Here is a 15,227-nt window from a genome sequence, read left to right on the forward strand (position 1 = left end):
AATTGTCCTCGTTTCAGTGATTCGATGGTCATAAACCTGCTTTCAGGTTTCATTGGTCAAAGTTGACCAAAAGCATTTCTGCATTATATCTGGCTTGCCTTTTGATATAACTATGTGGCCTAAGCTGACTTCATTTATCATAAACTGTTGTTTTGTCATATAAGTTAAATGGAGAGCTGTAGACCAATCAGAAATAAGTATATTTTGCGATCATGAAATAAGTTACATCCATTGACAGAGTGTTGAATCTTCTGTTTGTGTGTTTGCATGTTCTTGGGTTCCAGGGAACCCTTCATTATCCTGTCTGGTGGTTTGTCCTATGACACGGTGGGTCGGCGGCCATGTTTGACGGTAATGCATGGCAAAAGTACTGCAGTGCTGGAGATGGACTATCCAATAGTCGACTTCCTCACACTCTGTGAGACACCGTACTCTAACGGTAAGTTTGTGTCTGTTTGTGTGTTTATTGTCATCTTGTCTGGTCCTCCACACTTACACACCTTTCTGTTTTTTAATTACGCTTGCTTGTGTTTGTGAGTTTTCTGTAATAAATATGAAATTTCCCAGGGGAAAGGCTCCTATTCCACTTTCATTATCCCACAAACGGTGTATTATGTTTTCATTTCATCTCTTTTTTACACAATTACCCTCCATCTAAATTACATTATTACCTTATTTCCTGTATGGAGGAGTCAACAGCTAAAACAGCAGAATGAAGCAGAACTGTGTGAGACCCTGTGCATATATAATCCACTATGTAACCTCTAGTGGACTGTTATCTCACACATATACAGCTACAGGAAGGATTAGGGAGTTATGTAACAGTGGTGACGTCATTTTGTCACAGCCAGTCTGATGTCAGCAACCACTGATTTCATCTGATAATAGACATTATTGGCTTTTTGGATTATACAACACATGTCTGGCTGATAATGTGCACCGTATGTGAGCACAGTTTGACGAATGTTTGTGTGTGGAGGCGGCGTATAATCCTTCATATGATTGTCTTTGCTTATAAATGTGTTCCAGTGGGAAATGGAGAAGGTGGCAGACTTTTTTTTGGTTAAATATCACTTGTTCATGAACAAAAACACAGTATACAAGAAAAATACCTGAAATAATTGTGACAATATATTCCTATTCCTTCAGGTATTTTCTAAGGTTTAGGGAAACTCTTCCACCTTCTGATGTTTTTTTAGAGATGGCTTTCTCATTTATGTTCAGCATCAAATGTCTACTGAGAAGGGCTAAGTTATGCATTTCACATCTTATTTGCGATTTCCATCCATTTGACAACTGGATAACTCTTTTATCAAAGAACATTATCTTTTTCTGTCACATATTGTCGTTTTTGTATTTAGTTGGTATAATTAGGTCAATGTTCTATAGAAAACAGCCATAATTACTAGAGGTGGGGAAATCTTGTGAGATTTTAAATAGATTCATAACTTCCAAAATCATTTTAATTTTCTTTGCTAATCAGTCACTCCCTGCTAAGTGCTAAAGCTAGCTCTTTCACTCAGTAGATTGCCAAATGGAGCAGCAAGAAATTCAGCCAGTCTCACAGATGACCGGAGTAGATCCTGAAGTATGTACTCATTGAAAAAAAAGACTTTGAATCATAAATCCAGAATCGTTTTGAATCGAAAATAGATTTCTGAATCGAACTGTGACCCCCAAAATTGAAATTGAATTGAATGGTGAGACACCCAGAGATTCTCAGCCCTGATAATCACACTCGTCCTCAGAAGTACAGAAGGATTCTGTCTGGTTATCTAAAGTTGCATAACAGTTTATATGAGACTGTGGATCACTTGTAGACCAGCACATGTTAAGTAAATCAAGAAGGACAGGGGAAGGTGTGTTGCCAGCAGTTGTCAAAGTGTTTTAGCCTCGGTGTATCCGATAGGCTGACATCAGCTGCTCTATACAACGACAGTTCTCTAAACACCAGTTTGCATGCAGACACACACATTCATGGATACAGTACATAATCTGAATGGTCCATAAAAATGAAAGTATAGCAAAACATCGATACATATTTCTATACTCTTCTCATTTGAATGACCCCAGATCAAGCGTAGAGTGCAACACGTTATACAAAGTCGGACATGTCGACAAGGTTTTATATCACAATGGATTCAACCAATAGTTAATGTACTGCAACGGTGGCCCTTAGTGGCCAAAAAGAAGAGTGGAAATATACTAATTATACAATTTAAAGTTACAGTTACAGCACAGATTTAGAGACATCTCTGTTCATGGGAGCCTTTCTGGCTAAGTTTAAACTGTAGACTCTGAGTGCGAGGTGTAAAACAAGAACGGATAGACTTTCAGACACCAGAGCCTGATAAACACACATACAATACTACCTGTAACAAGATAGCAATAATATTAATATTTAATCTTTTGCACTATTCACCACTGCACTGTTTCATATTTAGTCATGTAAAAATTTGTCTTTTCTTTTTAACTTTATTGTTGATATTTAATGCTGTACCTGTACATAAGAGAGCACAGTTCACCAAAGTTAAATTCCTTGTGTTTGTAAGCATACCTGGCCAATAAATCTAATTCTGATTCTGATTCTGATTCTGATTCTGATATTTCAAACATAGAAGAAAGCACTCTTCAGATTATCTGATAAAGTTACAGAGGATGGATACACACACACACACACACACACACACACACACACACACACACACACACACACACACACTTCTTTCATGAATGAAATCAGTGTAAGTCTCTAACTGTAGTAAATTCATTTAAAAGGCTGATGTCACCTATAATGATGTTCAGTTCAGTGTGGACTTTTATTGTTCCTGGAATGAAAATTTGACTTACAGCAATGGACATAAACACGACAAATAAAAAGACAACACAACTTGAAGGAAAACAACCAACCAGCTGTAGTGCTGCTTGAAAGTGCAGTCAAGGTCTAAAGAAGATTTAGTGCGTTAATTGCACTAGGAACATACATAAATCTGTGTCTGTTGGTCTCAGGATGGTCAGAGCTGGCCAAGAATGACTTTGCTGTCCTCCCAACTTGTCTGTTCCCAGGAAAGCTGCTGTGTGTCCATTATTTTACTGGCGGTTTTAACAATCCTGGACAGACGCTTTTTGTTTTGTTGACACCAAAAGCTTACCATACCGTGAGATAAAACAAAAGGTTAAAACTCAATAAAAGACCTGTAGAATAAAACCACCAGCGTCTTGTTCACATACGATAGTTTTGTTGTGTAGAGGAACAGGTTTGCAGAGAAACTAACATGGCTAAAGACTTCGGGTCACTTTACTATAGTTAGGTCTAATTATTATTACATGTAAAAGGGAAACTTTTTAAGTTTGTATTGGACAAATCTTACACCTTTACTTGTTAAACTGTCTTTGTTTGCAAATCACTAAAGACATTAAGACACAATGGCAATTAAATAGAAGGTATTGAGATGTTTTTTTCACTTGAACAACATTGCTAATTTTAGCTAGCACTACTTCATACACATTAGGGACTTGTCAATATCAATACCCCATAATTAAAACTGTGTTTAGTTCTTGTTAGCAAATGTTAGCATTATATTTGGCCAGACTTAGATTGTGAAATTGGTACTTACCTTCTTTATATTAGCATGTTAGCATGTTAGCGAATGTGTTAAACGTATTCAGCCTGCGCAGAAAGTAGAATCTCTGCACAGATTGCATTTGTGATGGAAGTGCATGCTAGGATTAGAAATATTATGCAGGTAGCTTTTTAAGCATGAGGGTGATACTGTATGTCCTGGTTACTGTGCAAAAGGTTCGAAGGCTGGCATAAAGTAGAAACATCCTAAAAATGATTATGAGATTGAACTCCGTAATCAGACTGGTACAAATATTTAACCAAAGCAATATTCCCCACAGTTATAAATCACATAGATTAATACATCTGAAGCGTTAAGTGTTGCTGCCCTCACATCTTCAGGGCACAGATATGTTAATAACATTTGCCATAGAAAAATCTGAGGAATTTCTCCCCTGTGGTTTGCAGATTTCAGGGGAGCTCTAGGAATTACACGAGTAAATGAAAAAAAAAAAAAAAGAAGCTGTATGATGAATGGCTTGTCTCGTTGTTTCACTGTGCAGATTTTCAGGAACCGTACGCTGTGGTGGTCCTTCTAGAAAAGGATTTAGTGGTGATCGACCTTGCACAAAATGGGTGCGTATGACTTTATTAAATTACTCTTTATTATCTTGGCTTCTTTTGTTTCTGAAATGCGGGGCTAGAATGTCCCAGTTCATCTATTAGAGTTCGTTATCTGTATTATTCATGGCCTCTACTTCTAATCATGATATAACCTCCTTCAGTGAATCATATTCTTTTGTGTGTGTGCAGTGAATTTGAATAGTGCACTCACACTGGACAGACGGAGTAATTCTATTAAGAGTGCCTTTGTCTGTGCTTCCATGTGAACAGTTACCCCATATTCGAGAACCCCTATCCTCTGACGATCCACGAGTCTCCTGTAACCTGCTGCGAGTACTTTGCCGACTGCCCTGTGGACCTCATACCTGCACTTTACTCTGTCGGCTCACGGCAGAAACGACAGGGATACAGCAAAAAGGTACTAAATACTGTGGAAAGCATGTTGCTTCAAAAATTGTTGGTGGTGTGTTTTCTTTACTGTTAAGGGAAACTTTGAACCACCTTAGATGTTAGTGGTAAATATTAGACCTTGGATTGAACCCTTGGCATTAAAGAATAACAGCATCTTTTAGGGACTGCAAGTTTGCATGGTAGTGACAAACGAGGAGGGTAGAAATAATTTGTGAAGGATAAAAGATATTTCTATCTTCTCAGAAAAATAGGAGACCATTCTTGATTGGGAGAGTTTCTCCTCTTTTCTAGATGCTCAAAAGTTTTGGGATCCCAGAACATATCCTGTCAATGAGTTGTTTATTTGCAATCATCGTAAAGATAGGGATGTCATAGAAAGGAAACCACTTTTTAAATGCAGTTTAATACACATTTGTTGTTGGATGATTTATATAGATTGTTATCTGTAGACAAATCGTACAATTCTTACGCTCAACTGTCCTGACTCTATGCTACACGGGCAATTAGAGTACATGGAAGTCTATTCAGTGAAAATAAGCCACTTCAGCAATATTTTTAGTTTTCAAAAATACTGAAGAGACATAAAATCAACTTATCAACATCCAAATCAACTCCAAATCAAATCAGTCTTGGCTGTTTCTTGTGTAAATAAGCAGAAGTTAGCATTCTGTTGGGCTAAACTTAAACGCTGACACTGGTTGGTATTTTCGAAACAATGGAATATTAGCATTGTGAGTGTGTTAGCTTACTAATGTTAGTACCGAGTTGATAGTTTTGTTGTGTAGAGGTACAGGTTTGCAGAAAAACTAACATGGCAAAAGACTTTGGCTCACTTTACTATAGTTAGGTCTAATTATTATTTCATGTAAAAGACACAATGGCAATTTAATAGAAGGTACTCAAAGGTTGTACCACTTGAACAACATTGCTAGTTTTAGCTAGTACTACTTAATACACATTAAGGACTTGTCAATATCAATACAGTTAAAACTGTTTTTAGTTCTTGTTAGCAAGCATTAGTTAGCATTATATTTGGCCAGACTTAGATTGCGAAATTGGTACTTACCTTCTTTATATTAGCATGTTAGCATTGTGAATGTGCTAATGTTGGCACCTAGCTTAAAGTTTTGTTGCGTGTATGTACAGCAAAGCTTTGCAGAGCCACTAGATGTTGCATGATAGTGGTTTTTCTTTCAATATAGACATAAATCTCCCACATTTCTCCATCACAGAATCATTTTTTGAACACACATCTGAGCACAGAGTAATGATGTATAAAAGTGTAATAGTGTCCTGAGTGTAGAAGTTAGCTTCATGTCCTTCTGGATAGTAGCGCCAAAGAAGAGCAAAATGCCTTAATTAGAAACGGAATAGTATCACATTTTACATTCTCTCCGCCACTTGTCTTAAAAAACATCAAGTAGGAAAAGGACAGAATATCACATATAGTGCTAAGTTGTTTTTTATACTCTGAATTTATCCGGGGTTTCTCCTGCCAGCCCCCTAGTATTTTTCTGCAGCTATTCCAAGTGAGCTGATGTGAGAACTCAGCAGGATAAAATCAGGAGAATTCAACTCGAGCGAGTGAGAGGGGTTGGAGACGTTTATTCCCTGACATCAGTTCACGACCATAGATGGTATGCACGTAATGAAATTGCTGCATTACGTTTTCTGTTCGTCAGTATGTGCTCCTCAGCCCTTTTGTTGATGTTGTGATTATGTCTAACTACATGTAGCGTTTAAATAAAGGCAATTATTTTTGTTGGACCTTGTTGTGTTCTGGACACCCCCCTCCCATCCGCCCGACGGGGATAGTCCCCGCTGTAAGGTGCATGTGTGAACAACCAGAACAGGAGGATTTCAGGGGCAGTCCTCCTGAATTTATAGAGAAATGAAGGCTATGGATTTTTGAAAGCTTCCTTTAAGCGAAATGGACTGTACGGTCCTCAAATCTCTCTGCTCACCTTCTCTCTTTCTCCTCTCATTATCGTCTCTTTTCCCTGTATCATCTAAGACAGACCCCCTGCTCTTAAGACCATTATGTATGCCCGTGTTCTTCTCCCTGTCGCCTTGTTCTAGCTTTCTGTCGGAAATGTCAGCATGTACTGACCCAAACTGGCTGCCTAGCTGCTACTCTTTTTTTTTTTTGTCAAGTAAAGGCCTGGCTGAGCTGCAGGAGGGCATTCTCACATAAAGATCACCATGAGTCATCCAGGTGACCTTTGTATGTGTCAGCGTGTTCAAAGCAAATCCCCCCACTAACACACACACACACACACCCTCTTTCTCTCTCTCTCTCTCTCTCTCTCAGAGGTGCATAATGTGTAATTGCAAGAACCACAGAGAGACTCACACAAAGGATCCTTACTGTTTCCTCATGTACACTGACACATGTATACTTTAATCATGCCGTCTATTCCTAAAATCAATGTTGCTATTGACATGCTCTACTTCTACTTGCTCTCTCTCATGGCTCTAATGTGCCTTGTGTTTCTGCTGTCTCTCTAGGAATGGCCTATTAGTGGTGGAAACTGGGGTCAAGGCACACAAAGCTACCCAGAGATCATCATCACTGGGTAAGACAATGCTGATTTTGTTAGCATTAGCATTATCCTCTCCCTGCGACTCAATTACTTTCACCTTTCCCGCTCGTTCAGGTCACAACAGCAGAGGAGCTCGTCTCTACACATTTACTGTATCTCCTTAAGTATTCCGATAGTGTGCACTTTGCTACATTTTGATGTTTATTATCCCGTGCTAAGCTGCCAACAAGGGTAGAAGGGGCGTTTTAAACAGAACACACACTCTGAACAATGTGACATTGAGGTATGGGCTTGGCAGCAGGAGGCTCTCGCTCCTCTTCTCTCCTTTCTTCCTCTCTCCTCACCCCGACTGTGCGGTATTACTATTCTGTCCAGGTTTCGCTCTCTTTCTAAGAGTGCCACAGCCTGCAAAATATTTCTCTTCCAATCCACTCAGAGGAATTGGCAACAACACAATGAGGATTGAGGAAAAAATGGCAACCAAAAAACAAGTTTTTTATGACAACGACCTTGCCTTTGACACTTAATTTGAAGCTGTCCTGCTTATCACCTGCTAATGACGTAAGCGTTTACAGTCATTACACAAGCGCAATTAGTTTTTACGATATGATCAACTTGTGAAAGACGCTGGCTGGACATCGTGCTGCTAACACAATTTACATTATTAGGACAGTTGCATAACATTACATTGAGTATGTTAATGTAGAACATGTCCATTTAGGATTGTTGGCTTATTATGACGCTCTCACACCAAGATTATCAGTCATTTAAACAAAGAGGCCTTGCCATACAAAATGTGGATATTGTGTCCATATACCTATTGCTTTACAAATACTGAATGGACTGCAACTACATCATAAGGCGCTTTTCTGCTCTGTATTTACACTACATGTACAATTCACCCTTTCACACACTGATATAGAGCATTGACACTATATAAATATGGATGACGAGTCCCAAACTCTTCCCATTTTACAAAATAAAGCCAAAGTACCCCTGAGAAACGCGCTGACATATTACACTGGTGACGTGATTTGAAGCCAGGACATGCGCACAAGGGATCTAGCTGGTGGACATGTGGAATTCACATCATGCCCCTTCCACTAACCAAAGCACACATTCAACGTCCTGGTTAAAACGGTCCCTCAAGATCCCTCAAGATCCCTCAAGCAGGTTCAGTAAGCAGCAGAACTGATTTTTGTGTTGGTTTTGGGCAAATGCTCGCGGTAAGGGTAAGGGAAAGTGTAATAGTTCTCATGAGTGCTTGTTATGTTTCCCATTGTAGTTTCTCTAATCTGCTAATCCTGAGAACACAGATCTGTAGGAGCTGCATTTACCAACACAGATATCAAGGCTTTACAGACAATCTTTTTTAGCATCAAATAACTAAATTAAACAAATACTTAAAAAACACGTTTGAGAAAACATTATTTGACATGTATTTAAATGTTATAGTTTCACCCATGTCCGCTTTGTTAACATGGATGAGGCATAGTTTGTGACCTTGCGACTTGGATCCAGTCAGTAGGAGGAGCTTCAAATATTTTGGCTACACTTTAGTGGAGTTTTAGGGTATGGGGGGTCAGGCCGTCCATCTTTTTATGCAGTCCATGGATAGGCTGCTTCTTAAAATGCCAAAATGCCCATCAGCACTAATCACTTCACACATCGATGGCTCTGTCTTTGGCAGAAAATTGGGCTGCAGAGTCTTGCCCAAGAACACTTCGCCTTGTAGACTGCAGGAGCTGGGGATCTGCCAGCCAATACCTCAATTGAGAGAAAACTTTAGACTAAAGTATACCCAAGTACATCAGTATATAAAACCAAGAGTGACATTTATCTGAAGGAGGGGTCTGTAGTAGTTAATTGGGGAATAAATTAAATGTATTTTTTTAGTGGTTCTGTTTATATTTGTTTCATTATGATTCACACACATGATATAAGGTTAAAAAAATGTGTATTATCATATTGTCTGTCAGGAAGATTCTAGAGATGATTTTTATGCTGCACATTTTAAAACACTGTTTCTGGTTGATCTGACAAGAAGTCAAAGTTCAATCTCAGAAATTGGAAAGAAAACAACTTCAAATTAATTTCTCTTTTTTTCTTTGTTTCCCCTCTCTGTTTCTCTTGAATCCCCAGGCATGCTGATGGAACTGTGAAGTTCTGGGATGCCTCTGCAAGTGAGTTTCTCTGTGGCTTAGCTTTGTTTGAACATCACAAATTGAAAAACAGAACGTTCAATTCTGAGCACAAGCCTTTACACACAAACAAACTTTTTTCCAAGTTCACAGCACTACACGTCGTGATTCAAATCGAATCGTACGGGCCTGGATTGCGACTGATGGTTCTCTTCTCTTCCTTATTTTCCTAGTAATGCTTCAGGTGCTCTATAAGCTGAAAACAGCCAAGGTGTTTGACAGAAATCGCTCCAAGGAAGAGAAAGGCAGCACTGAGGTGTCAGACGAAGACCCCTTTGCTATTCAGATCATGGCCTGGTGCCCTGAGAGCCGGATGCTTTGTGTGGCTGGAGTGTCAGCAAATGTTATCATATACCGCTTCAGCAAGCTGGAAGTAACTACTGAGGTGGTGCAGGTGGGTACAAGTTTAAAAAATCTGGGTTGAATGTTAAAGAGAAGAGAAAAAAATTAATGACTTTTGAAATTGTAAAATAATGTTTTTTTTTCTCTGTCTTTACATTTTAAGATGTTTGTATGAATACATAAATACACACAAATACTCTCAGAGATCTGCCTAGTCAAAGGCAGTATGGTTGCCATGCCAACCGACAAAGCAGTGAACATGCAAAGCTAGAATGTCATTATAATCTGCCTTGATAGCGACGTAAGTGTTAATGGGGGTGTGATGGGAGTTGGTGTTTAATGACATAAAGAGAAATGCTGTTTAATCTGTGTATGCATGCTCAAAGCTGCTATACTGCAAGAGAGAGAGAGTGCTTGCCTACATGCTTAGTTTCTGCTTTTTGGTCGCTGAAGCGGCGGTGTGTTAAATTGCGAACCAGTAAGATACTTTAATTATTTTTGTATCATTTTGGCCACAATTTGTCTTGCTAAGCAAGCATCGCTGTGGTGTTGTTGTTTCAGACTTTCCCTGGATAGAGATCACTTGTCAATCAAAGTATGTGGGATGGAGTGTGATGCGTCTGTGAATTTTAATTTTTCAGCTTGTGCCCTTTGTGTTCGTCACCATTTGTCCCAACTATCCAATTCTTTTCTTCATCCACGTAAACTTGGCTTACAGTGAATGCTTTGAATGTAGCGGTGGGGTTTGAACACCCTGCTTTAAAGCACCTTGCTGCAGGACTATGTGGTTCAAATCAGGATGGGTTTCAGGCACTTTTTTTTTGCTCAGGCTTAGAGGAGGAGATTTGGATGTGGATCAGGAGCAGATTTTCAGTTGTAGCAAACTGTAATTAGGAGTGCGCCCTCACTGTAACCTTGCAGAAGTGAAGGTAGAGGAGGGCAGAGACAGGCTGGAGTGAAAATGTGTAGAAGGGCACTGATCACTCTTCACTCCCACATGTCAGTGGGGCTAATGAGACTGACAGAATGCAAAAGAGCGGTGATTATGAGCATTGTGTGTGTGAGTTAAGGTGGTGTGTGTGTGTGTGTGTGTGTGTGTGTGTGTGTGTGTGTGTGTGTGTGTGTGTGTGTGTGTGTGTGTGTGTGTGTGTGTGTGTGTGTGTGTGTGTGTGTGTGTGTGTGTGTGTGTGTGTGTGTGTGTGTGTGTGTGTGTGTGTGTGTGTGTGTGTGTGTGTGTGTGTGTGTGTGCAGAGGCGGAGGTTGCAGAGAAAGTAGCCTGAAGGAGGACTTAGAAGGAATGCAATATTCCAGTATTGAAGGACCTCTGACTCTCAGTCTGCCTACACACACACACACACACACACACACACACACACACACACACACACACACAAACAAAACAAATCTCTAATATTTAAGTGATTCTGTGAGTGTGTGTGGAAGTCATTCACGGTCACACGCCTTTTTCCCATCCTCAGAGGAATTAATGCAGAATTGTGGTTTACATAAGTTTTGTGCATTTAATGTGAATTTAATGAACTCCTCCTAATTTTTCACTGCTGATATCTCCTTTGCTGTGAATGTGTGTGTGTGTGTGTGTGTGTGTGTGTGTGTTTTCACAGTTACTAGAGGTGCGAATGCAGTATGAGCTGAATGACATAGAGTCTCCAGACGGCGGGGTAGGAGGGGGCGAACAGACATCGGCGCTTCCCACGCCTGGCGCCTCCCCTCAGACGAGTGGCCCGCCTTCACACCCCTCCACCAGCAGCAACAACTCTGACGGAGGCAACATCCCCTGCCTCAAGTATGAAACACACACACACACACACACACACACACACACACACACACACACACACACACACACACACATACACACATGCAAACAGAAGCACTTCGATAAACTCTCTTAAGAACCAGAAGCACACATTCTCATACTCACACACACACACACACACACACACACACACACACGCGATATTCAAGAGTCTTGAATATCGCCTCAAGCACCCTTGCCCAGACTCAGTCAGTGTGTGAAGCATTCTCAGCCACAGCCTCTCTCCCATCACATCATCCCCTCGCAGCAAATCATGCCAGATCCTCCGAACACAACCGTCTCACAAATGCAGCTGCGCCACTTGTCACCCCCTTGGAAAATGAAACCATTTGTGTTATGTGTATGCTTCTCTCCGTTTAATTTTTTCCTTTTTTTTTTTTGGGACTTTTCTTCTTCTCTTTCAGAGTGCGCAGTACTCCTCTGAAGCAGTCTCCAGGGTACCAGGTAGATCTGGTGGTCCAGTTAGTGTGGGTGAGCGGAGAGCCCCCTCAGCCGATCACAAGTCTGGCTCTCAATTCCTCCTACGGCCTGTGAGTGTGCAGACAGAGAAATCTTTATTAAGAACAGAAGCAAGACTTGTCTGAAAAGTTCTCACTGTTTTTATTCATTGAGAATATTGTTAGAACCATATTTAACAGGCAGTGGACCTTTGCAATAGGTCCAAGCTCTAATGACAACCATGCCTTTAAATATGAATTCACAGTAAAGAGTAATAAACTCTTAAATTCTGTTGTTTTTTTTTGGTTTTGTTTGCAGCTATACTGTATTGTGTTTCTCTAACAAATCTCTTGTTTTCTCTCTTCCCGTTTGTCTTCTTCCCTCTGACCCCGCCCCATCCTTGATCTGCCCCCTGTACTCCCCGACTCCGCCGCCCATCCCCCAGTGTGGTGTTTGGCAACAGTAACGGCCTGGCGGTGGTGGACTACATCCAGAAGACGGTAGTACTCAACTTATCGACGGTGGAACTTTACGGCTCCAACGACCCCTACCAGAGACAGCCGCGCTCGCCAAGAAAGACACGGCAGCCTTCTGGAGGTAATGAGGATAAAAGGATAAGAAGGACAAAGCAACAGAAAAAGAGAGATTGTTTTACACTTTTAAACCAAAGACATCAACTCAAGTCCATACACACTAAGATGCAGTATCTAAGGAGCAAGTACCACTTTTATTTGATGCAATTGGTGCAAGCATATTTAAAACTCCTTGAGAAGAATCTGCCTTGTAGGTCAGTTGGACATTATATATCAGGGAGTGTGCATGTGTTAGTCACAAATTAATTTTCATTGAACATCGGTGGCCTTTTGGTATCATATTCTTTGCTCTTATTATTGCCTATTGCTTGCAAATGTTCAGCTAGAAAAGTAATTAATTTTGTGGCACTGCTTATCTGTTCTTTCGGGCCCCAGCAGCCCAGATTACTTGTGTTTGAAACAAGAATACTGCACATCATTTTTTTTATTCACTTCTCTTTTGTCTTTGTCTGAATCTCTATCACTAAGCTAAAATGTTGTCTCAGCATCTAACCAAGTCGGACCATGATCTGTAAATCCATGCTTCTATCCTAGAGATAGCTGTAAAAAAAAAAAAAAAACGACGCTTAGGTTCCAGTGTGAATGGAGCCTAATATAGTTAGACAAACACACGGCAGGTTTAGGGATTCTGGGAATAGAGGGTAAAATTGCAGCAGTTTATTGCAGAACAACTCCTGGGATGCACTTGGGAGCGAAATCAGATTTTATATTCAAGCTTAATTTTCAGCAAAGGTCTGGATAGGAATTTGAATCAGTCTCTCTGAGTGAATGTTATGATGGGTTTGTGCCAGTGAAGCCTTCTAATGATGATTACTTAGACTCCAGGTTCAGCGTCCCTGAACTCATCCGTAAACTGATCCAAGTATGAGAGTGAAAGAAGTCACAGAAAGACACACGTTGCTTTTTAAAGAATGCTGCATAACACATTAACTTTGTCTGTGTCCATGTACTTCTTCCTTCTCATTCACACACACGCGCGCGCACACACGCACGCACACTCTTTGAGCCCATCCCTTTAACAAACATTGCCACTGCAGCCTCGAAGTACCATTGATAGATTACGAGATGCTTTCAGTATGGACACACTGCCACCTTGTGTTAGAAAACAGCAGCACAGCTACAAAAAAGGGTGCCGCAGTGTCATCATGATGTACTGCCCATACTTATGCAGGAGTCTGACGGATGAACTGATAAACTGTGTACATGTGGAAGCTGAGGGATCACATAGATGCCACAGGTACACACCAACTCATGTTTGCACACACGTAAATGCCGACCAATACGCAAGCATGCAGGCATGAAAATACGCGCAGAGCATCTGGTGTCACTGACTGGTGAGCAGTGGGCTGGCACCTGTCACAGCTTCGCGAGCGTGAGCAGTAATCAGGCGTCCAGCTGTGTTTCCGTGCGAACAGGGGGATGTTGTCTGCCTGGCTTTCTGCCTGGCTTTCTGCCTCACAGGACATTGTCACACACACACGCATTTATTCACAAACATAGGAATTAGTTTAAATAGGGTGAAGAAACATTTCAAATGAGTTAAATCTTCTTTTTTAGAGTGTCTATTGTGTTTGTCAGTTTATGCGTCATCCATTTGTACATATTGTACAGTCCAGGCCTTTTTTAAATGGACTTATTGTAACAAATGGAAGTGCCAAGGGCCTGGAATTAGTATTTTTTTAAGTCTGACCCAAAGAACTAGGGATTTAAATGTGGTGTACATATTACAATAAGAGCTGAAATTGAACAAGCTGCTCTCGTTGTAGGCTTTAAAGAGGATGTTAAATGAAGGAGTCGGACTCATCCGGCTGAAGATGTTCTCCCTGATGCGTTTGTGAATGATCTTGACAAACAATTTGCAGTTGACATGTGTTATTTGTGTCTTTTAATGTCTAATGTATTTTTTTTCTGTTTGTTTGTGTGAAACTCTGTTAACTGCGCTGTCCGCCTGTCTTGGCCAGGACATTTTTTTTACATCTCAACAACTTTCTTTCCTGGTTAATTGAAAAATAATTAATCTTAAGTGAGAAGTGAGTTGTTATTTTAATAAACACAATGTTGCATTTAACATAATTTTTTTTTAATTTACAATGGCTTTCCGAAACTCCTCTCCTAAATAATCAACATAGTTTACAAATGGGCTAAATGACCTACTTTAAATAATTATTTCCCTTACTTGTCTCTGTTTAAACAGTATGTTAAGCTAAGGAATAAAAAAAGCAGTATTTATGTATTAAGATTAGAGCCAGTTTAGGATCACTAACAGCCCAGATTCAAGCCCCCTAATGAACCGGTATGGTCTAGTCCTATCTCAGATAAACATCCTTTAATTCCAGTTGATATCACTGTAGATAAAGTAAATAGAGTAATGGGCTCACATGTATTTAATAATCATGGACTTGCTTTATTTTTTATTCCATGTTTTGAATTGTGTGATCTCTCCTGCAGGTTTGTGTGACATCAACGAGGGCTCAGCGACGTCAGAGGACCGCTGCAAATCCCCTACTTCAGGTAACATGTCCTTCAGCGTCTTAAGACAGGAAATCTCAGAGTTATATAGCAGCTTGAGGCTTTGTGTCATTTAGATGAAAAACACAAACAGTGAACCAGTCAAATATACGTCTCTTATACCGTGCTTTTAAATGCAGGAGGAGCTTTGTTAAGCGGACCAGATTC

At 40.2% G+C, this 15,227-nt stretch overlaps 1 protein-coding gene across 4 annotated transcripts in view; it reads left to right on the top strand.

Annotated features, from left to right (window-relative positions):
• The window catches only part of stxbp5a (syntaxin binding protein 5a (tomosyn)), a 109,406-nt gene that overhangs the window by 78,716 nt on the left and 15,463 nt on the right, over positions 1-15,227 (top strand). For all 4 annotated transcript variants that reach the window (XM_065963450.1, XM_065963449.1, XM_065963451.1 and 1 more), the window contains 10 exons: positions 285-439; positions 4,126-4,198; positions 4,457-4,604; positions 7,106-7,173; positions 9,283-9,323; positions 9,515-9,735; positions 11,306-11,487; positions 11,925-12,050; positions 12,404-12,555; positions 15,000-15,062. In XM_065963450.1, the coding sequence (XP_065819522.1) occupies positions 285-439; positions 4,126-4,198; positions 4,457-4,604; positions 7,106-7,173; positions 9,283-9,323; positions 9,515-9,735; positions 11,306-11,487; positions 11,925-12,050; positions 12,404-12,555; positions 15,000-15,062 (1,229 nt within the window). The remainder of the gene's footprint in view (positions 1-284; positions 440-4,125; positions 4,199-4,456; positions 4,605-7,105; positions 7,174-9,282; positions 9,324-9,514; positions 9,736-11,305; positions 11,488-11,924; positions 12,051-12,403; positions 12,556-14,999; positions 15,063-15,227) is intronic.

The sequence above is a fragment of the Labrus bergylta genome, chromosome 15 (assembly GCF_963930695.1).
Source record: "Labrus bergylta chromosome 15, fLabBer1.1, whole genome shotgun sequence".
Lineage (NCBI taxonomy): Eukaryota > Metazoa > Chordata > Actinopteri > Labriformes > Labridae > Labrus > Labrus bergylta.